The 21,124-nt window shown below is 47.4% G+C and overlaps 2 protein-coding genes across 11 annotated transcripts in view; one reads left to right on the top strand and one right to left on the bottom strand.

Annotated features, from left to right (window-relative positions):
* The window catches only part of GGT1 (gamma-glutamyltransferase 1), a 30,240-nt gene extending 28,608 nt beyond the window's left edge, over nucleotides 1-1,632 (top strand). For all 7 annotated transcript variants that reach the window (XM_010398126.3, XM_010398128.4, XM_039561037.1 and 4 more), the window contains one exon: nucleotides 799-1,632. In XM_010398126.3, coding sequence (XP_010396428.1) covers nucleotides 799-942 — 144 coding nt within the window. In that variant the 3' untranslated portion in view covers nucleotides 943-1,632. The remainder of the gene's footprint in view (nucleotides 1-798) is intronic.
* Nucleotides 1,479-20,928, bottom strand: GGT5 (gamma-glutamyltransferase 5). 4 transcript variants are annotated; one of them, XR_002045216.2, is made up of 13 exons: nucleotides 20,576-20,928; nucleotides 14,089-14,219; nucleotides 12,505-12,594; nucleotides 11,301-11,490; nucleotides 10,859-11,016; nucleotides 10,279-10,428; nucleotides 9,730-9,863; nucleotides 9,127-9,329; nucleotides 8,598-8,689; nucleotides 7,722-7,831; nucleotides 7,260-7,367; nucleotides 3,145-3,269; nucleotides 1,479-2,603 (listed from the first exon to the last, which is right to left on the bottom strand). XR_002045216.2 is itself a non-coding variant. In XM_039561039.1 (12 exons), the coding sequence occupies exons 1-12, from the start codon at nucleotides 20,734-20,736 to the stop codon at nucleotides 3,249-3,251; spliced, it is 1,548 nt and encodes a 515-aa protein (XP_039416973.1). In that variant the 5' UTR covers nucleotides 20,737-20,928; the 3' UTR covers nucleotides 1,479-3,248. The 4 variants fall into 4 exon arrangements, 3 of the variants coding, with proteins under 3 accessions (XP_039416973.1, XP_010396432.1, XP_019140786.1); XM_039561039.1 differs by having other exon boundaries at nucleotides 1,479-3,269; XM_010398130.4 differs by lacking the exons at nucleotides 1,479-2,603; nucleotides 3,145-3,269 and adding an exon at nucleotides 3,913-7,059 and having other exon boundaries at nucleotides 20,576-20,926.
* Between the last annotated feature and the right edge of the window lie 196 nt (nucleotides 20,929-21,124).

Raw genomic sequence — 21,124 nt, 5'->3', positions numbered from 1 at the left:
GATGTTTGGCACAAAGGATTTGCAAAACAGCAAACCACATCAGGGCCCAGACCATCCCACAGTCTAAATCCAGTCAGTCTCAGGGAGCTCTTGTCCTGTTGTGTAACCTCATGGTGAATCTGGAAGGCCTGGCCCAGAGCTAATAAGAGGGTATGCCCAGAGGGACCTGGGAACAGACTTGAAAATATATTCACAATAGAGATCTCAGCACAGTACTGTCAGTCTGAGAGCTGGTGGCAAGGTCTGCGTTGCTCTCCAGACCACTCACCTGAGCTGGCAGCTTCATTCACCCTGAGAAACTATATGTCCCAGAGGCCTGAGACAGCTGCAGGCTTTGTACATATCTCAGCCTGTGAGTCTGCATTTGGGAAAACAGTCCTACATAATGCAGTTTTCTTATCAAACTACGCAGAAGTTCCTCTGTTAATAAGCTTCTTATGAAGGTAACAGCTGAGATATCTGCCAGCACTGGGGAGGATGTCCTGCTCTCTACAAGTCTGTGTTTTCCACCACTGACAAACAGGATCCATCAGTCCTGGCTGTTAGTGTGTGAATATCTGTGACCAAGACCAGTATTGGTAACCCACACTGAGCACCACAAATATCAAATATTCTGAATTCCACTTCTTCAGAAGTAGGGCATCCCAGAAAACAAAGGGAAGAGGAGGAACAACATGTAGATTTAGCCCTACCTGACATGGGCACTGAGCACTTGGATGGTTGTGGGGGATGCAGGTCACAGACTGCAGCACGTACAGTTCCCCTCTGGTGTTGTGCTCACCCAGTTGTGCATTGCAGGGCATAGAGGAGCAGCTGAAGAAGAGGAAGCATGACACGGCGCGGGTGAGCGGTGGCGCGGTGGTGCAGGCCATCCTCCGAACGGAGCACGGATGGGCTGCAGCCTCCGACTCACGGAAAGGGGGCTTCCCTGCAGGCTACTGACCTGGCTCAGCTCCTTTTTTCAGTGGTCTAGTGACACCAAGGTGTGTTTGGGGGGAAGATCCTTTAGATCTGCAACTCAGGGACTTCTCACAGGAAAAGAGAACACATTTGCCTGTGGTTCTGTTGATGGAACTGGGACAGTTCTCTACAGCCATGACCGAAGTGCCTCATGCCACAGCCGTCTACTAAGACAGGCATGTCCACCAGGACGTGCAGTACTTACTTGAAGAGTCTGTTCTGCCTTGAAGAGTTTGTTCCCTGCCTCCTCTCCATCCCATGAAGACAGATTGGGTGCCCAGTTTCTGCAGAAGGTCCAGCTCACTCAAGCTGCAGGAAGTGTTTCCCCTGCACAGTGTCAGCTACCAGGAATGTCCCTGTCACTGCTAGAGAAGTTTTTGTTTCCTGTTGAGTAGGTGGGAGTTACAGGACTCTGGGACTGGGTTTTCTAAGTTACAAACTAATAGATCTGTGCCATAGCAGGAAGCCCAGCTCTAGACTGGGATACGCCCAACTCACCACTCTGTTAACAAAAGCTGTTTCTGCATTTCACCCAGTTGTTTATTGGAGATGCGTGGGGAAATGGGGAAATGGCTTCAAACTTTTTTATATTTCTGTTGAGAAGGTCTAAAGGGAAGATGCTACCTGTAAAACTCTGAGCACAACTAAAATAAATAAGTACGGAGTCACACATTTTCCTTGCCTGCACAGTTGCTGCAAAAAGAGATGATGAGAGTCTGTGTGAAAGAAGCTTTTCTGAGATTTTTGTCTTTTCTTCACTCCTTTGATGAAGTAAACAATAATACTTACATATCCAAAACAAGCTTGCTTTTCCTCCACTTCGCTTTTTATCATGTTGTACTGCAGGCATGAAATACCAGAGTTTGGGGAAATGAAACTTCTTAAAAAGGTCACGCTGCAGCTACTCTTGTTTAAAGGTAAGTTGCCATTAACCACACTGTTAATGACCTCTCAGAAATCCTTGTCTGATATGGAGCAGCTGAGAGTGTCTGTACCTGCATGAGGAGGTTTGGTGTTCACCTACCAGCATGGACCAATACATCACATCACATAAACTTAGCCTAAGATCAAAACCAAATGATCCAGGATGTTGTCATGCTCTAGTGGTGTTTTTGAAATCCTTGATACACAAGTGGCAGTAAGTTAACTCATATATTTGGCTTGTTGAAACTTCCTGTCAGTTTGTAAGAACCTTAAAATACAGAAGAGAAAATGAAAGGCTGAAGTTTTAGGCATCATGCAACCTCTTTCCTAGAAGTGTCTGGAATTGAGGAGAGCCCAGTTTCCCAGAATAAAGTGATAGCTAGATGATGCTTAAATCAGAGTTATGACTTTGACATACATATTTGCTTATATCATTTGACCCAAATGAGTGACTTTTACCAAACATGCCCTGGGGTGTGCTCTGGCTCCTTTTCCTGATCTCTTACTGGTGGTGCTGCATTAGGTGCAGCAGTGATTGTACATGACCTCTAGTCATTGTGTTCCCTCAAGAGACCAGGTCAGGGCCAAGCCTGTGTCCTCTTGTCACTGAACTGAGACTTTCACTTTTCCACTTCTTGTAATTCCACCACTGGTGTTCCTCCATATCAGGCTGCCTTTGCAATTGGGACTAGCTGAGTTCTTTCTTGGCTGGGTGTGACCTGGGAAATAAAGAAAATTACTGCACAGCAAAATAAGCTTATTGAAATCTTATAGTCACTACACTTAATCCAAAACTGGAAGGGAGCTGCTTTCTGGGAAATGCCTGTTGTACAATCATGTTTTCTGAAACAGGTCTGAGTGGCTGCTGCTGGGCTGCCTCTAACAGCTCATGGTGCAGCAGTTGTTCTTATGTTCCTGAATTTCTTCCTGCTAGTCAGAAAAGTCCCCTATTATTTATACCCTGTGTTAAAAAACTTCCCCTCTGGAAAGCTTAAAACACTTTTAGTTACAACTGTTCTCATATAAATGCATTTGAATTCTTGACTCTGCCCAAGTAGACTTGTTTGGTTATTTTTTAGCAGTATTACTGCAGAGGAATGATTTGTTAAACTGGGCTGCAGCTTGCACTTACATCCTACATTTTTTTAAAAAGCTATGGCTACTTCTTCAAGCTGTAATTATCTGCATCTTATTTGGACATATCTGTACACGGAGCAGGCACTTCTGCCACCTGCTTGGATACCACATCCCACTACTCACCCTACATTGGGACTGTCTGTGCATCAACAGCCAGATACCAGTCAGTACTTCCTGCTGTAAAACCTCCAGCTGTACTCTCCAGGCTGCTCAGCTTCTGAGATGTTTCAGCTGCAGGGAAAAGTCTTCTAGATAGGACAAGAGGGAATAGCTTTAGTAGATTAACATTAGATATTAAAAGAAGTTCTTGATTGTGACAGCAGTAAGGCCCTGGCAGAGGTTACCCAGAGAAACTGTGGCTGCCCCGTGCCTGGAAATGTTCAAGGACAGGTTCGATGGGTCTTGGAGCCACTGGGTCTAGTGCATGACATCCCTGCCTATGGCAGGGGGGTCAGAACAAGATGATCTCTGGGGTCCCTCATCATTCCATGTCCCACCTTTTGAATGCAACCATCTCCCTCTGCTCCTGGGCACACACAGTTGATGTGAGCTGCCTGCCCCAGTGCAGGGCAGGGAGAACAGAACACGTTCCATGACTGATTCCAGCTGATGTGAAAGGAAGCTGTACCATTAAAAGGCAATTCGGATCATGAGCTGGAGGATTCACCTCTTGCCCCTATTCTTCATTATAGACATTACCACAATTTTCTTTTGGCAACCATCCAGCCTCTGCAAGGGGACAAAACCCAGCTGTGAGACACAAGTGCACCATTCCTCAGCTTCTCCAGTGGCATATGAGGCTGCAGAATGAACAACTGTTACTGCTGGAAACACCTGCATGGAGTCCTCTCTGCTTGTGTGATGGGATAGGCAACAGGTTTAGAGGAGAGATTCACAGACAAGTGTTAAAACACTTTATTAAAAGTATAACTTAAAGACTTCATTAGAAAATAGAGCAGCCTCTGTACAATGATGCTTTAAAAGTCCATGTAAGCTGATTTCAGTACAAAAATAATGCTCTCTTGTTGGAAGGAGCAGGAATGGGGAGAGACCAAACTGAGAGGCTCTTGACCCAAGCAGATTTCAGTGGCAGTGAGGAGGTGGCAGGGCAAGAGCAGAGGTGCCAAAGCAGATACAATCTCTCAGCTTCACCAGGTGTTCTGCTAGGGACGACTGCAGGATTGGAAGTCTCTGCCACAATGAAAGATCTGCATTCCCATTCCTTTCTGTCTTGCAAATTAAATCTCTGATGGGTTTTTAAACTGCTCACTGGCTCACTTGCAAAGTTAATAGCAAAGTAGTTAAACTGCAGTGAGTGCTGGACTAAAGATAACATTCCCATGTCTTTGTGGTGGGAAGTAGCTGTGATACTACTGCACTGGAAAGGTGATAGGCTGAGTACTGCAGGATGCTTCACCCTAAGGTGTGTCTGAAGCAAAGGTAATGGAAGACTTAGTTACTTGATGACTCTGGTTTTCTGGAGGGAAGTATGATGGAGGGGGGCCGGAGCGCTGCTGAAGGTAGTCCTGAAGCCTAATAGGGAAGCCAGGAGTACTCTCCCTGTCTCCAGCCAGTGCCACTCTCAGTTGCTGATTGAAAATTCTCGGCTCAGTGGGGTTAGCTGGAAATAACTATGGATCTTGCCAAAGCCAGCATCCGATCTGGTCTGTGCGTCTGGTGCTGTGGCGTGAGCTGCAGATGGTGTCTGGCGCCTGTCAGTGCTTCCCCTGCACAGCTCTCAGTCGGGTGTTATTTTTGACACTAGAACTGATGCACCCAGCAACTGGTAGCTGGGGCAAGGGATTTAATCAAGGTAGAAAACTTCAGAAAATTAAATAGATTTGGTTTCTTTGGTAGTCATAGTCAATGTAACCCCTTCCAAGTGAACATAAAAACTGCCCCTCATCAGCCTTTGGTTCTGTTTCCTTTCCCATTCAGCAGCACTGTGATGCTGCCTCACAGGGTGCCAGGCCACTTTCACAGTCTGAGCGAGCAGCTCTGATGGAGAAACCAGCAGTTCTTCCTGAACTGGGGGATTTAAGATGAATTCCGTTTGGACAAGGAGGGAGCGGGGTAGTGCATGGAGCTGGCGCCATGCACAAGTAACTTGATTTCCAGCCGCGTGATTAAGTGCTTGTGGTTACGATCTGGTAACTCAGCAATCATTAACTGATGCAGCAGGGATCGTGCTACAGTCCTTGGTGTATAACTTCTGAAGGAAAACACGTCTGGCTCTGGTCAGCTTCACTCAGACCATCACTAAAATGCAAGTGAAGGCTGAGATTTCAGTAAATTGATGGCTTTATTGGACAGGCTTTGTGGGTAAAAACATTGGCGTATAATCTAGCTGGCCTCGTTTTAATTTGTGTTTTTTAATAGTGTGTGCTTGCTATGATGTTTACAGAGGGATTGTATTTGTTAGTGGACTAGGAGTCCCATGGGCTCTGTGCTGAGGGGGAGGGCTCTGCTAGTGCCTGGCTCTGGTTTGATTCTCTTTCAGACACACACACAACACTGTACCCTTAGGGCAATCAGGCTTGTAAGCTTTCAGAAAATGGAATTTTAGAGGATTCTGAGAATTTGACCCTGAATATTTGAAGAGATTTGGGAGATTTTTGGGTTTTACGTTTTACTTTCTTAAATGTTTGATTCTCTTGGACATTTTGAGCAAGGCAAGGTTATGGATTAACTGCAAAAGACCTTTTGCATCCAGGTGCATGAGTTCAGGTCTCTTCTCCAAAAGTTTTCTCTCTCTGTGATAGTTCTTAGAGTCCTACAATGACCCCCTTGTGGTCTGAAGGGAACACTGGCGACTAGCTGTGGTAAACGGGGGTTGGGAGCATGTGTGTAGGATATGGGAGAATTCTGCTAAGGCCTGATAGTGCTGCATCACTTCTCAGCAGTCCTGGTGTTTGCCTGGCCAGGCTGAGCTCAGGGCTACAAATGACATCTCCTGATAACATAGCCTCTGCAGTTTGAAGACAGTTCTAAAGTTTCCAAAAACAGCAGCACTTCCACTGCAGTCCTGACCTGCCTTCCCAAAGACTGGTGTACCGGCATTGAGGAGGGACAACTAGCACAGACTGGGACTCCTCTCACCACGGGGAGAGGCACCTCCAGGGAGCTCAGCTGAAGCCTGTCTGTCCCAGGAGCAGGGAAATCACCTCCCCCCCATGGGAGGCTATTCTCAGAGTCGCTGTGTGCAGGGCTGGAGGAAGTGTTGGTGCAGTTACCCTGAGCCTGTGGGGTCCTTTGCACTCCCAAGGCAGAGAGCAGCAGGCAGGGCAGCACTTGTGCTGTGGTGTGATTTCATCTGCCTTCTTAGGAAAATGTTTGGCTTCTTTGGATGGGAAAACTGAAAGGGGGAGTGTGGAATTTTGATCTCTTCCCTTTCCAAACCCATGCTCTAAGCCTGAATGATTCAGATTTTAAAATCCTGACCTTGCAGAAAATTCTTGTTCATAGCTAAAATAGTTACGTATTTCACATTGCTGAGCCCCAGCAATAAGCTTATTGTGAAACAGCCTGAAAGAAACTGAGACTCCGTCAGGAATGGAAGACACAGCTGGGTCGTTTCACAGTGTTCTCGGTGGGGCTTGGACCAATTTTCCTTTCCTGCTTTGTATTCTCTCATTCTGAGTAACTGATGTGCTCAAGAAATATGTTTTCTGTGTATCACATAAATAATGGAAGGTGTAGCTCTAAACAAGGCTGGCTGACCTCTCCTTGTATTGCCTGAGGGTAACCTGCAGCCTGCTGGAATTAGATGTAATCACAGGCTTTGCCCATGCTCCAGGAGACATCCTGATGGGAACAGGCAATTATGGGCATGTCCAAGCAAAGCAGGTTCTGAATCTCCTGTGGCTTTGTGAATTGTGATGGCATTAAATGCTAATATCCAGCCGACTTCCCCAGCTTCCTTTTATCAGAGTAAGCAGAGATGCATTTTCCTTCCTTGGAAATTCCCTGTACAACATTCATTGCAAATTTATCTTTCTTTTCTTTATGTCCTCTTCCCAGCAGGCCAGTCCTAACCTCCTGTGGGGGGAGAGAAGAGGAAATGGAGTGAATGGGGCAGGGGCCTGAGGTCTTAACGTCCAGGTGTGAAAATGTAGGATGTGTGTGTGGAGTCTGGTTGAGAAAGTGAGGTTTAAACAAGGAGAAGATGAGCCAGAGGCAAAATAAAGATTACCCAGGAGAGTTACAGAAGCAATCTGCTTCCCACCAAGGCCACTCACCTTACTGAATGGTTCCTCAAACAGGACACTGTCACCCTGGGTGTGCATGACAGGAGCAGAAATGGCGTGTTCCAAGTCGTAGCCAAACCACAGCTTGTTTATAATTGCCTGCAACAAAACAAATCCCACACTGCCCAACTGGAGATAAAACCTGGGCTGTCCAACCCCGGCTGCACTGAGCCAGACTCGTAGTCCTACCAGCCTGGTCTCCTGCTTTTGTGGTCACCAATACTTGATGCTTGGGGCAAATAAAAGAATAGGATGAGCACGTAATGGTACTTCGCAGAATGCTTTCCCTGGCCTACAGCCTGCAGCCTTCAGTGACTTCTAAGTTGCAAATTTTAAAAAGTGCCAAGAAGTCAAGATCTGAGGAGAGCTGAGTAGAAGGAGCAGGTGGGACTGACCATGGCTAGAAATCTGACAGGGCTGAAAGAACAGGCAGCTTGCAGTGGTTTCACTTACCATGGTGGTAGCGCTGATAATCCAGCCCCCGCCGGCTCCTCCGATCACCAGCATGTCTCCTGACCTGGAGATGAGGATGGAAGGCACCATTGCTGAGGGAGGCTTCTCTCCTAGAGCAGAATCAGTGATATTATTCTTTCCATGTGGCTCTTAACAGGGTAGGAGGGACACAAGTTCATCTACCTTGCCTTTCTTTTGTTTCCCACAGAAAAACAAGCTGCTGTTCCTTCCTCAAGCTGCTCAAGACTTCCAGAAAAATTTCCTTGTACTGAAAGCCTGTCTCCCAAGAAACTGGGACCTTTATGGCACAGGCTAAACAAGCTTTCCTTGATGCAGGACAGGGCATCCTGCAAGTATTCAGGACTTGCTGCAGCTCATCCAACAAGATGAGGAACGCTTAGCAGAAATCCTGCCACAGCAGCACCGGTGTCCTCTCTCAGCAGGCCTGAGGGGGATGCAGCAGGGACAGCTTATGGCACAGAGCCATGTCTGCACCAACAGTGCTGCGTCACAGAGCTCGGTGCAAGCCTGTAGCAGCTCTATACTTAGAATCATAGACGAGCCTCAAATACCAGCAGACCTGTCTTAGCAGTAGTTTCTTCACTTCTTCCCTCCCCTTACCATCAATCAGTGATCAGCTTCAGCATTTTTCTGGTTAGAAACCAAACTGCCGTGTTTCCGTGCAAGGGGACATGTGAGTAGACACAGACACGCTACAGGGCTTTATTCTCTTTTAGTCTGAAATAAACTCGCTCTCATTCAGATCTAGGAAAGGAAAGAGTACCTGTAGTTTACAGGTAGTCCCTGCCCACTTGTACACAGCCTGTGTATCCATCCCCCGGCCCCGTTCTTTATTCTGAGGATGAGGATGCTCACCTGGTTTAATGCTTCTGTTTGCTATGCAGAAGTCAGCAAGTTCATTATTTAAAATGATCCCAGTTTGGTTAGAATACACAAAGGAGCCAAACCTGCAGGGAGGAAAGATGAAGCCTTTCAGTGCCCAGGGCTCTCCTGTTGTGAATGATACTAACTGCATATGGCACCCTGTGGGTAAATTCTGTCTCCTCCCCGCCTGCAAATGTCCCAGTGAGGGTGTCCAAAAAGAATTTGTGCTGCTGATGGTGACAGAGATAAGTTTCCTGTTACTGGTGCCTGTGGGGATTTGCTCAACCCACAGAAATTCAGCAAGAACCCAGCAAGTTCTTGCATCCTCCTGAATTATGATGGTCCTTGGAGCTGATGCTCACAGATCTTTGTTGTCACATGAAAAAGGCATCCACAGCTAAGAAGCTGCCTAAACCATTGAAACCCAAGGGTTTTGCATTTCTGGTACCCAGCCCTTGCAGCTCCCCTGTCAACCTGACACACAGCCTGTGTGACTGTTACCAAGCCCTGGGCTACTCACGGGTAGTTGATGGTGCTGGTGGCAGACACGGCACTGCCATCTGCAGCAAGCACAGAGATGTGGCTTGTGCCCATACTTTTGTAGTTGTTGTTGAAGAGGGACTCCAGCAGGTTGTAGTGGCTGAGTGGGTGGTCACCACGAGTATCTATCTGCTGCCTCACAAACCCAGCAAACTGGTCAGACAACATGGTCTCCACAGGCTCCTGCAAGCACAGCAAGGACACTGAGCTGGTCACTAAAGCACAGGCATGTCTTTGGGCACAGGGAAGCCTTGGGAATTGAGCCCCAGTAGTCAGAGCTTGGGGCCCTGGAGTGGCAGCATTCAGCCCCAGGCCACTCTCATCCCAGAAAATGGACCACGCTCAGCACCGAGTCACCTCAACATTGGCATGAGCATGTGCACATCCTTTGTCAGGGAAGTGAGTGCCAGCCCACAGCTGAAGCTGCAGAGTAAACAGCCTGATCCTGCCTCTGCCTTCAGCAATTCAGCTGCATTGGTCTTCATTAGCAGCTCTATTTTCTTTCCTTCCAGGCTGCAAAGCAGGAGCATGTCAGAGCACTGCTTGGTGCTGTAGCACTGTACCCACACACCATGGAGCTCACCTGAGCTTCAGAGAAGGCTGGGTCACTCATGTGGTGTCTTAGCATGTTGCCAAACTTCAGGGCCTCTGCAATGCGATGATAGGTTTCTACCTTCTCCTCAGGTGTTGCCAGTGACGCTTTATGGAATTTATACACTAAGGAGCAGGATGAAATAATTTTGTCAATAGACTTGAGGCAATGTTTTTTCAAGAAGTGGAAAAAAAAAAAGTCGAAAGGAGCTTCCTCTTCCCACCCCAGTTCTTACCAAGTTTCCCCTATGCTTTAGCAGGATGTGGACACAGAAACAATCCAGTACTAATTTCCACTGTGTCTTCAATTTCTTTTGAAGCACTGGGAAAGCCATGCATCCTTTGGCCTTTGCAGCAGCTATGGTGATGCTGACCCACTATACAAGTGAACAAATTCATCCTCCTGCTGCATAGCATGGTCACACTGCTGCTTTGGGCCCCATTCTGGTTCAACAACTCCATTTTTGCTCATTACATTTTATCACTCTGGAGCAACACTCTCGGAAAATCTCTTGCTGACCCTTTTGCGTTAGGAATTTACCTTCCAACACCTTGAGGATGAACATGAGCACTGCACCTCCCATGGGTGGTCCTGGAGCGAACACCGTGGTGTGGTTGTTCAGGGTGATGTTCAGAGCTGAGGACACCTTTGCTCTGTATGCCCGAAGGTCCTCCATTGAGAGACTGGACCCTTCAACAGAGAACCAGGAGCTGCCATTAGCACAGAAACTCATACAGGTGCTGTGGGCTGCCTGTATCGGAGCCTTGCCAAAAGCTTGTGAAGAGCCATCCCCATACACCCCACATTCCTTCCACCCAGCACAGCACTGCAATCATGCATCCTCATGTGCTGCCAAGCCCCAGGATGTCACAAAGCCTAAAAGAGTCAGAGGGGCCAGTGCATGAGCACTGTGGGCAAAGGCCAGAGCTCTGGGTGGTCTCAGCCCTGTTTCTGGGCCTGGGTTGTAGGAATTGGGGAAAGGTGGCCTCTTCCCAGGCCAGGTACTATCCCAAGTGACAAGCAAATGGCATGTGTTGGCTTTCCCCTGGTACAGGCTCAGTGTGAGCCAATGACTGGGAAAAAGGCCTGTGTATCAGGACTACCTGTAGCTGTTACCCACCAGCCTTCCTAACGTCCTCCACCAGAGCCTCTCCTATCTGTCCCTCATAAAACACTGTAGCTCCGTGTTCTGCTACAGCTCGCAGTGTTTGCTGGAGTGCTGGCCACTGGAAGGTCTCGCCAAGCTTCAGAAATCTTTGACCATCACATAGCAGTGGGCTGTTAAAGAAGAACATTCATCAGTTTTACAGCATGAGCCTGTTCTGTCCCCAGGGCCAATAACCTCTTTTTCCTGCCTGGAGCTGATCTGGATTATGTACGTTGTGTACTTTCTAAGGCAGTGCTACACTGCAGCCTCTTTTAAAAATCGACTTCTGTGATTCACTCCCCCTCCACAGCAAGTATTCCCTGAGCACAAGCCACAGCAGCAGCCTGTGCTCCATGTCAGTATGTCAGAGAAAGGGTCATGGTCCTCAAACTGCAGTTTCATTCATGGGTCTTACCACAGGTTTTTCCCCACACCAGAGAAGGCTGGATGATGGAGTATTTTGTTCAGAACTGGGGAAATGACAAGTGGCTCTGAAAGGAGCTTGATGGTTGGTTCAAACAGGGCTTTCCATGGTAAGCGGCCGTGTCGCTTATGGGCTTCCTCATACCCACGGAGTTCTCCAGGAACACCAATCCAGCGGGGACCTGAAGAACAGAGCACCAGTGTCACACCCAGTAAGTCACTGGCTTGGGGGTTTCACCTCTCTGAAAGCTCTCCAATGGAAGTGTGATTTGGTAGAGGCAACCAAGGCTTCTAAAAGCAGGCTTGGTTTGTTTATTACCTTTTCCTGTTCATGTATTTTCCTGTTACTGAATAGCAGGAGTATAGAGAGGCTGAAGCCAGGCTTGAGATGGGCTGAAAGCACAACAGGCAACAGGCACGTGCTGCAGCAAGGGAGCTGGCAGCTGGACACTGGAGAAATGGCACCCATAGGACGTGGTCAAACACCAGAACAAGGAAAGCAGTGAAATTCTCCATTCCTGGAGGAATCCAAAAATGTGACAGGACAAGGCCCTGAGCAGCCTGAGCCACCCCTGACATCACCCTGCTTTGAGCAGACACCTCCAGCTGTCCCTTCCAACCAGAGCTGCTCCTGATACCTTTTCAGGCTCTTCCAATAAGAAGAACATCTCCTCTAGAATCTAGGACATACCACAAAAGATAACATTCTAGGAAGGAGAATGAATACAGCAAGAAATGTGGAGAGATCCAAGATGTGCTGCTAAAGCAGGAGTGCCTAAGCCCAGCAGCTCAACCCCCAGCGTGCCAGCGTGCTTCCCCAATGTATGGACATGAGCAAGCACACTAGATTGATTTCTTTTGTTTCCAGAAATCTATTGATCTTATTTTTCTCTGGGAAATGAGAGCTTTGGGAGATTGAGTCTTGAACTGCAGACTTCCTATGGAGAGAAGTTACATTGTGGTTTTTCCTCATGCTGGCTCCCCATCACCTCGCTGGTCAGGTTGCCAGTGTTATTACCAAACAGGAATTTTTATGGACCTAGTACTTTTTCTTACTTTTGCAAAAAGCAACCCAGGTAGGTGTGTTAAACTAAATAGAACTCCAGACAAACTCAGTGAGGTGCTCTGTTCCCCACCCTGAGCTCTGTGCACACCAGGAGGGCACACAGCCCTCAAGGCTCAGGCTGTGTCCTTACCAATGGGGAAACCAGGACTACAGCCAGACAGTAAGTTGTGAGGAAACACTCGTGGGACTGTCTCACGGGCGTTGATCACCTCGACTGTTCCTAGAAAGAAGAAGAGGGAAATGCATAACACTGCCTTCCTGAAGCAGGTGAACATCACACTTCAGTCAGCTGCAGTAGCACTGCACGTGCTGCTGGCCCAGAGCTGAGCTGCTCTGGAGCCTTTTGCCAGATATACCAAGTGCACCTGGAGGGTCAGGTGTCAGCACACCTTGTCCTTGACTCCTGTGCTTTTATTTACAGCAAACCAAGCAGTGCTACCTAAAGGTACTGAAAGTACAGGGACAAGGCCAGGGCTTGTCTCCAGCCAGTGAAGGTTCCTCCCAGGGTCCATGGACTGGGACATGGGCTGGGATGTTCTGCCTCACACCTGCAGGTTCCTGCACTTCCTCTGCAGATGGGACATGTCAGAGATACAACATGAGCCTCATGCTCCTGGGAGGGCCATTTATCAAGTGATGATGAAGCAAGTCCATCATGTTTAAAGCAGAATGGTAATCCTGAAAGACCCTTTATGTATCAGAGAGCTTGAAAAGATAAAAACAAACCCAAACCCCCACTTGCATACACTTGTATATGTTTAGCCAATCATTTTGCCTGCTTTTCTGCCTTGTATTTATCTGTCCCTATCACAGTCCACTGAGCCAGCTGTGCTGCAGGAGCCCACAGTGTACCAAGCACCTGAGCTGTGCACAGCCACGGGCAGCTCTGTGCAGTAGCATAACTCAGGTAGCAGAGGAGGACTGTTGTCAGGAAATAAAGTTCCATGGCTCTGCCAAAAGGAAAAAAAAAGAAAAATATAGGTGTTCAGCCAAATTAAGCTCTTGCGTAAGATACACCCAAACATTTCCAGATTTGTGACTCTGTGAGACTACTTGGCATGGGTTTTAAAACTATGATATTGTTACTGCATTCATTGTTGATATTACTATCAGATATATAAGCTCTGGGGGTTTTTGGAAGCCAAGACTTAAAAACCCCCACATTAAAAACATAAAAGGAAGAAAACAACACTGGAGTTTAAGCCAAACACAGAAAGGCTCCCCAGCAGACTCTGAACATTGTTAGGTTTAGATTTCTGAAGTGGAGATGCATCTCCTGGGACAGGAAGTCTCAACGCCCCTTTGGGGAGTCACACCAGCACCGACGAGGGCAGCGTGAGACACAGCCCCAGTGTCAGCAGGCACTGCCTGAGCTTCCTGCCTGCTTCACTCACACAGTGCCACTCACACCTGGCTGCAGTCAGCTGTGGACTTTGAAATGTATTTTGGGATTGCTTTGGAGGGGAAAGGAGAGGCAAACTCAGTTCGTTTCATATCAAAGCTCTTTCCTGCACACACATGTTCTTGCTGTGAAATGACAATCACAGCTCCATGTGGTGGATGCTTTGGGTTAAGAGCACAAGTGTGATTTGTGATGTGGCTTTTATGTTCAAACTATTGCTCTGAGAGAACAGGAAGGATTCTGATTTCTCCACAGCAGTTGTGTGTTTGCAGAGGGACGAGGCACCATGGAGAGGCCAGGGCAGGCCCATACCTGTGCTGGCATTATAGATGGTAAATATGACCCCACCACCCAGGCCTGAGCTCTGAGGGTTCATCACTGAAGTGCAGATCAAGCCAGCAATGGCAGCATCCACAGCTGTGCCTCCACTTTTCAGGATGTTCCTGTAGTGGGAAGGGAAGAAAAAAAACAATGTTAAAATCCAGGAATGTCAGAATGGAGGAACCACGTGAAAATGCCTCCTTGCCCCTGCAGGGCAGGCCTAGCTTGAAGAGAGCTGCTGGAGGAATGTACTGGCAGCAGTGTGGGGTGTGAGGGCACAGAGGGGCACCTTCCTCTGCTGGAGTGAGAAGGAACAATTAGAGAGAAACAAAGGAGGGTCCGCAGGAGGAGAAAGCAGCTGGGGGCTGGACCTGTGTGATGCTGGGCTTCCTCTGGGCAAAGAGTTATGGGACAGAGAGAACTGCAGCTGCTTGCAAATGCTGTGGACAAAAAGGGACAGCAAGGAGTCCCAAGACATGGAGAAGGATGATCTCAGCACAGAAGAGGGCTCTCCACATGCTAGGAACCAAACAACTGATCTCTAGCTACCCAAATGTCATTCCTAGTAAAGGCATATGCTGGTCAACTGGACAGGGGCACTGAAGTGGGAACACTGGGTCCATGTGAAGCAAACTCTGGAGACAAAGTGTCAATTAGCACAATAGTAACTGCGTTGCTCCTACAGTGTGACTTCCTGGGCTTATTAGCACAAAAATGTCCCTGTATTCCCAAAGATAAAACCAACAAAGAAACAAAAAAAAAAAAACCAGGAAAACCCCCCCCCTCAACTGCTTCTACGAAGGCACAGCTACATCAAAGAGCACACAGGCATTAAGGCAGCCTCCTGCTGCTGACAGCAATAAGGTTCAGTTAGAGAAACGTCTCAACAAATGCTCCACTCAAGAACATCTGAAAAACATCTTTTCCTTGCAGTGGAAATGGGGTGGCGTTTCCTGCACAGCCTGCCAGTAGCCAGGACTGGTGTTTGCTAGGAAGGTTCCTGACTGTTTTATTGGGTTATTGCTCAGATAAGGCTAAGCCAGAGGGGAAAGTGGAATAGTTCATTAATTGCAGTGCAACTGCTCCCAGAGTTTGCATGGGAACACAGAGACTGGTGTTTATTTTACTATCCACTGATATGGCTGGGACCTGCTGGGTCCAGAAACAGGATGCTGCCAGCAGGAGCACTGATTGTGCCTTTCCTTTGTTCCCGTAAGTGCCTCAGAAACACTGCCTGTAAGGAAATAACATGTGGACAAGTGCGAAGAAAAGAAATAGTAGGGAACACCAGGTTTTCTGTTTGGGATCTGCATGGTTTTTGGCCTTCTAGGAGCTCCCTGGCTGTAGCTCTGAACATGGAGATTGAGGCTCAGGCTCACCCATCCAGCCCCTTGCAGAAGGGGATGGACTCACCACACCAATGTCCCTGGGAGGTGTTTTTCTGGAATTGAAGCTGTTAATTGCTGACCACAGAAAGGAAGGACACGAGGGTTTCCTAAAAAACTGAGTCACCTCTTCAGAAGACCCAGACAGCGTGTTAGAAAGTTGGAAAAAGAGGGAAGAAGGACTGCTACACTGACCAGGGCCAGTGCTCCCCAGAGCCCCTGGATTGTGGACTGTGAGGCAGCACATGTACAAAACCTGGTGACAGGGAAACCCATGGTTCTGGCAGTGAAAAACAACTTAAAAAAGAAACTTGGAGATGGCATAGTGTGCATTTCAATGCAATGCACTAAGACCTTAACATGTAACATCAGGTACATTTTCCCAACTCCAAAAAAGTGCCAGATTCTCACCCAAATTCACAGCACATTCACACTGGCCTCCAGCCTTGACACCTTTCTTGAGACTGAAACTCAACAAAAAATACACTGAGCTGGCTCTTGGTGTGTCACACGTGGCTTCCTGTACATGGCTCACCCATTTTCAGTCAGAGACCTGCCACTTCCCTGAAAGTAATGCCTGGGGAATTTAAGGCCGTTATGTACAGCAAAATCACATCTGGATTTATGTCCCATTACCTGGCTCCCTTTAGGTGGATCTCTGCTGCAATGAGCTTAATTATAATGCAAAATCCTTAATCAAAGTGTGGCACCTTACCAGATCTCTCTAGAGTTACCAGTGCTGCAGCTGACAAGATCTGGTAACAATGTTTTGTCCCATATTCTTCCTACACTTAGTTTCAGCTTTAGGGTTTAGTCATTAATGGAGTTTCCTTATAATAAGGAGCAGAAGAGGGTGTTAACAACCAAGTCCCGTTCCAGCAGCAGCAAAAAGGGATTCACCCTCCCTGGAAGGGTGAATGGTGGCACTTTGCTCACAGCAAAGATGGGCTATGCTGGACTGCAGAGCAAGCCTGCTGTTCTCCCCTAGGCTAGAGGGAGCCCTGAAGCCCTTTTAAACACACAGGAAATGCTGAAGTATTAAATTGTATTGACTGGGGGTTTTTCTCTGCTAAAGAAGGCTGGGGACTGGGAGACCACCCATTATACAGCAGCGGCCTCCTTAAGATTTATGAAGAGCAAAAACAACAACCATTTCTGTAAAAAAGGGACAGTTACCAAATTTAAAACATGCAAAAAGGGAAAACAAATCCTTTGGGATATAAACATACTAAAGAAATCTGTTGGACCATCACTGAAAAGGACTTTTGCATCAGATTCTCTGGCTAGAACTGAGCTTCCCAGGACTGCAGACGTTTTCTGACTTTTAAAGTCCCACCATTCTCACCCTCCCCACCATCCTGTCGCTCCGGGGGGTGTTGGTTTCAAACAAAGCCAGTTCCCAGGGTTTATGCTAGCCTACACTGGAGAAGTGGGGTCAGAGATGGCTGGTGGGCCAGGCCAGGTCAGCTCGCCTTGCTGCAGTGAATCCCACCGCTGGGAATGAACATTTTTCCTAAATCTGTCGCTGATTTTATGCTGGCTCTTGCTTCTGCTATTTTGGAAACAAAGGAATGCAGAGCAGTGGATGACAGAGCTCAGACAGCACACTGGCAGGGAATATAGAGCTTTTTGCATGCTTGATGAAAAGACCCTCTTCCAGGAGGCAACAAGTGGCTCAGAGTTGGAGGTGAAGTTTGAGTACCTGTTACTGTCACAGGGCAATCATCTCCTGTCTCTTCAGGGTTCTTGACATGAGGACAAATTACTGAGGTGGACCGTGGTACCAAATCCACATCTTTGGGTAAAAACTGCTCTGATTCTCCTTTTAGCCTCCCATCTCTCTTCATCAAAGTGTTTCACTTCATTCAAGACAAGTTTTCTCCCAGGGCAGGGTCTTAGTCTGAACCAGACAACTGTACAATGTTGCTTCCAGTCCCCAATTTCCAGCAGAAAAAATGCAGCAAGAGACCGAACCTTGTTCAGCACTGAGAGTTGGGCACTGATGGGGAAGTTTAGCTCAGGACTTGCCAACATGGATGATGACAGGCTGAAGGCTCACTGAGATTGCTCACTTTCTGCAGGGAGCCAAAGAGTTGCATAAAGATTTCAGAAAGTCCAACTTTACACAGTCCCAGAGTACATGAACACAATCTCCAGAGCTGGAAAACATATGGGCTCTGAGGTGTTTTCCCCAACCCACTATCCTACTCACTGAAATACAAGATTGCTCCTCACGCAAGAGGTTTTGTTCAGTTATTCTCAGTAAGTTCAATTAGGAGCACACAAAGACTCCTAAACAGAAGAATCTGAAACCAACAGCGTATCATGTAGTGCCCCAGGTATTTCACTCCTGACAAGTCACAGAGCATGTGGTTTATCTTTAAAAGAAACAAGATTTTTAAATTAAAGAACAGAATTTATAAGTAAGTCGGAGATTAGGTGCTGCTTTTAGATTCCAAGGCTTTAGACACCAGACCAGTTCTCTGAGCATCCCCCGCATGGATTCCTGTGAGCTCAGGAGGGATTTGCAGTATCAAAGGAGTGGCTGCAGGGGGGCAGCCCGGGGTCCAAGACGGAGAGAGGGTCTGTGAGGTCAGTGGGGAAGAAAAGCCAGCCCTGTAGTGTGTCTTTAGGGACTGGCATCTAGGGGTGCTTGGCTTTGCCCTACTCTCACCTTTTTGCTGAAGTAAAGTGGCACATGAACTGTGGGGACAGCAGGACCTAATGGCCAGGACTGCTCTAGGAAACTGGATTTTATTGCTACTGCTGTGACAAAATTCCTATGAATGCTAGAATTTTATTCAGCAAAGATGAGGCAAGAGGCTGCTGCATGCTCATCATCTTGTGGTACTCCCATTAGGGACCCTGAGTCAGACTTGAGGAAGCCCTCGCCCTGCAGAGTCATACAGGAGGTCACTGAGCAGAGCAGATGGCTCTGAAAGGCTGAGCCCCTGGCCAAAGCCCCTCTGCTGTGGCATCCTCTCAGTGTAACTGCCATGTGAGACTTCCTCATTGATACCAGTGAAAGAACACCATTTTCTCACTTTGCGGTTTGCTCTAATTTAGTGGTGACCATCATGTGCTAAGTGACATACAGATATAATAGCTAAAATGTGACATACAGATAAAACAGCACAGAAATGTCTGGGAGGAAATGAATAAGATAACATCTAGTACAGAGCATGCAGTAAGCTTCCTACAGAGAAAAACATTCCTTCCTTAGAAGCCACCACTGTGGCCAGTGGGACAAAGAGAGAAACATGACAATAACAAGGAAAAGAGCAAATATTATACAAAGCTTCTCATCTCAAGCTCTCTTACAGATGAACATTTTTATTAAAATTTTTACTTTTATTATAATCTATTACAAGAACATGAGCAGAGGAAGCTGGGAGAACAACACAGGAGTTTCTTTCATTCCAAGCTAAGTAAGGACAGCACGAAATGAGCGCAAAGGTTTCCAAGAATGGCTGGAGGCAAAGGATACTGGGAAAAGCAGCAGTAGGGAAATAGAGCTGACCATCAGGCAAAGAGTGAGTAGTGGAGTTCCCAGGCAAAGAATAGTCACGGCTGGGGAGATCCCAGAGACTTGGCAGGGCTGGAGGAGACAGCATGTGGAGCAGCAGGACCTGATGTGCTGATGCCCCAAGATGGGCAAAAGTGGGGAAAAAAAGTGTGACAGGAAGTTGGAGCAAGGGCACGATTTTGTGGGGTCATTGACCAACTATTTGGAGGAAATTTAAGGTGGTCCATCAAACTGGAGGAACAGCACAGATCTTGTCAGCAAGTGTGCTGGAGGTGCAACTGCAGCAATGGTGGAGGCTGTGGAAGTCTGTGGAGTTTCTTGGTGAGAGAAGGGAAGGAAACAGGTGAGAGCCCAGCAGCAGTAGCCAACTAGCCAAAGCTGCTCAGTTGTCCACTGGTCACAGATTTCTGTGGCTCTCACTTCAATGCCTTCCAGCTGATTATACACTACATCAAGTTAAAATTTGCATGAGCTGCACAAACAAATGCAGTGGTTTTCCCCAGGAGATTCTTTGGGCAACCCAAGAATGTATTTTCCTCTTTTTCCATTAATAGTGATTTTAAAAATACTTCTGCTTTCTGAAGAACTAACCTGTGGCTTCACATAAAAAACCCCATCTCACTCCTTGACATATGTGCAGCCACAGTATATTTTCTCCAGCTTCTCACAAATGCTGTGTCAGCATGTCATTGCCAGAATCACAGGTGAGACATGGCAAAGTGTGGTACAACGGCACCATGTCTCATTTCACTCCCCCAGCCACAAGGTAGAGCACACAGCTCCAGCATCCATCGCTGGAGCATCCAGCATCACATGTAGCCTGTAAACTTCCATCCTTCTGCTTTCATGGATACAGGCATTTAATAATTGAAGGAACAATAACAGTAAAATAATAGCATGGGAGTCAAAATGTTTGAGAGAGAAGTTATTGCACAAACTGCAGTTGTACAACCTGGGCATCTAGAGAATTCTTTCTACTTACGTCTTTCTTTCCAAGTGATGTATGGTTTTTTTACTTCTACTGTCTTGACTCAATTTCAATTAAATCTGCTCTTGGCTTTTTTCTTCATAGCAGACACACTTGCTGCAGGCTTCAGTCCAGAAACACACCCCCAAAAAGCTGGGATGCCAGTCCCCCTTTCCCTGCCTTCCTTCTTTGTCTCTGTTGAAGTCTGGCTGTAGCTCTCTGCAAGCTCCTCTAACTTCTTAATTTATTCTAAGTCACTTATCTGACAGATCTACCATGCCATAAAAAGTAAATTTCTTACTTCCCCAATTAAAATTAGCCTTGTACTTGTATACTACAAATATTTATACCTTCCAAATGGCCAAGGGTTTGCACAGCTGCAAATTTTTGGGACACTATAATGAAAGTAAGCATCAGCCACGGAGGCAGAGGCTCCGTCTGCTCTCTCGGCTGGAGACATCCGAGGAGCAGCATCGCTGCTCAGCCCCAGAGCGGGGACGAGGCAGAAACCCAGCTCACGCCCGTAGTTAGTACTTGTCCCGTCTGTTAGTCCGAGTCACGACATGCACTGCTGAGGAGCTGAGCGGTCCGTGCACATACCGGCCGATGAGGGAGCAGGTCTCGGTGTCAGCAGCCACGGCACCGTGCAGGTACTGCTGGGGACCGCACCTGGGCTGAGTCAGGATGACCACAAGTGTCACTGCCACCGCCAGTACCCCCAGGGTCAGCAGCACCAGGCAACAGATCTTCCCCGTGGACATGGCTATTCCTGTGCCGCCGGAGGAGTTGGAAGGCTCTCAGTCCTTTCGAGAAGGCGCCTGCTTTGCTCAGGGGGGAAGTAGATATATCCCGGCAGTTTAGTGAGGGAGGTCCCACTGCAGTGGGCTCTGCCCCCAGCGACTGAGTATTACATTCTTTTTAACATTAAAAGCTGCTAAAAAGGAAACGGTGTACTCTTTCTTTTCTACTCTTTCTTTCCTACTCTTTCTTTTCTCTCTTAGGTGTGAGGGGCTTTTCACTCTCTTTTATAAACTTGTCTTGCGGATCCACAATCTGCCTTTTTTGTGTGTGTCTTTGATGAAAACATTTAACACATTCACTCCTGGAGCATTTAAAAGAGAAATCTCCACACTGCTCCTCGGCTTCTCA

Source organism: Corvus cornix, chromosome 15 (genome assembly GCF_000738735.6).
Source record: "Corvus cornix cornix isolate S_Up_H32 chromosome 15, ASM73873v5, whole genome shotgun sequence".
In the NCBI taxonomy this organism is placed as follows: Eukaryota; Metazoa; Chordata; class Aves; order Passeriformes; family Corvidae; genus Corvus; species Corvus cornix.
Note: the sequence above shows the minus strand (reverse complement) of the source record. Positions and strands in the feature narration are given on the sequence as shown.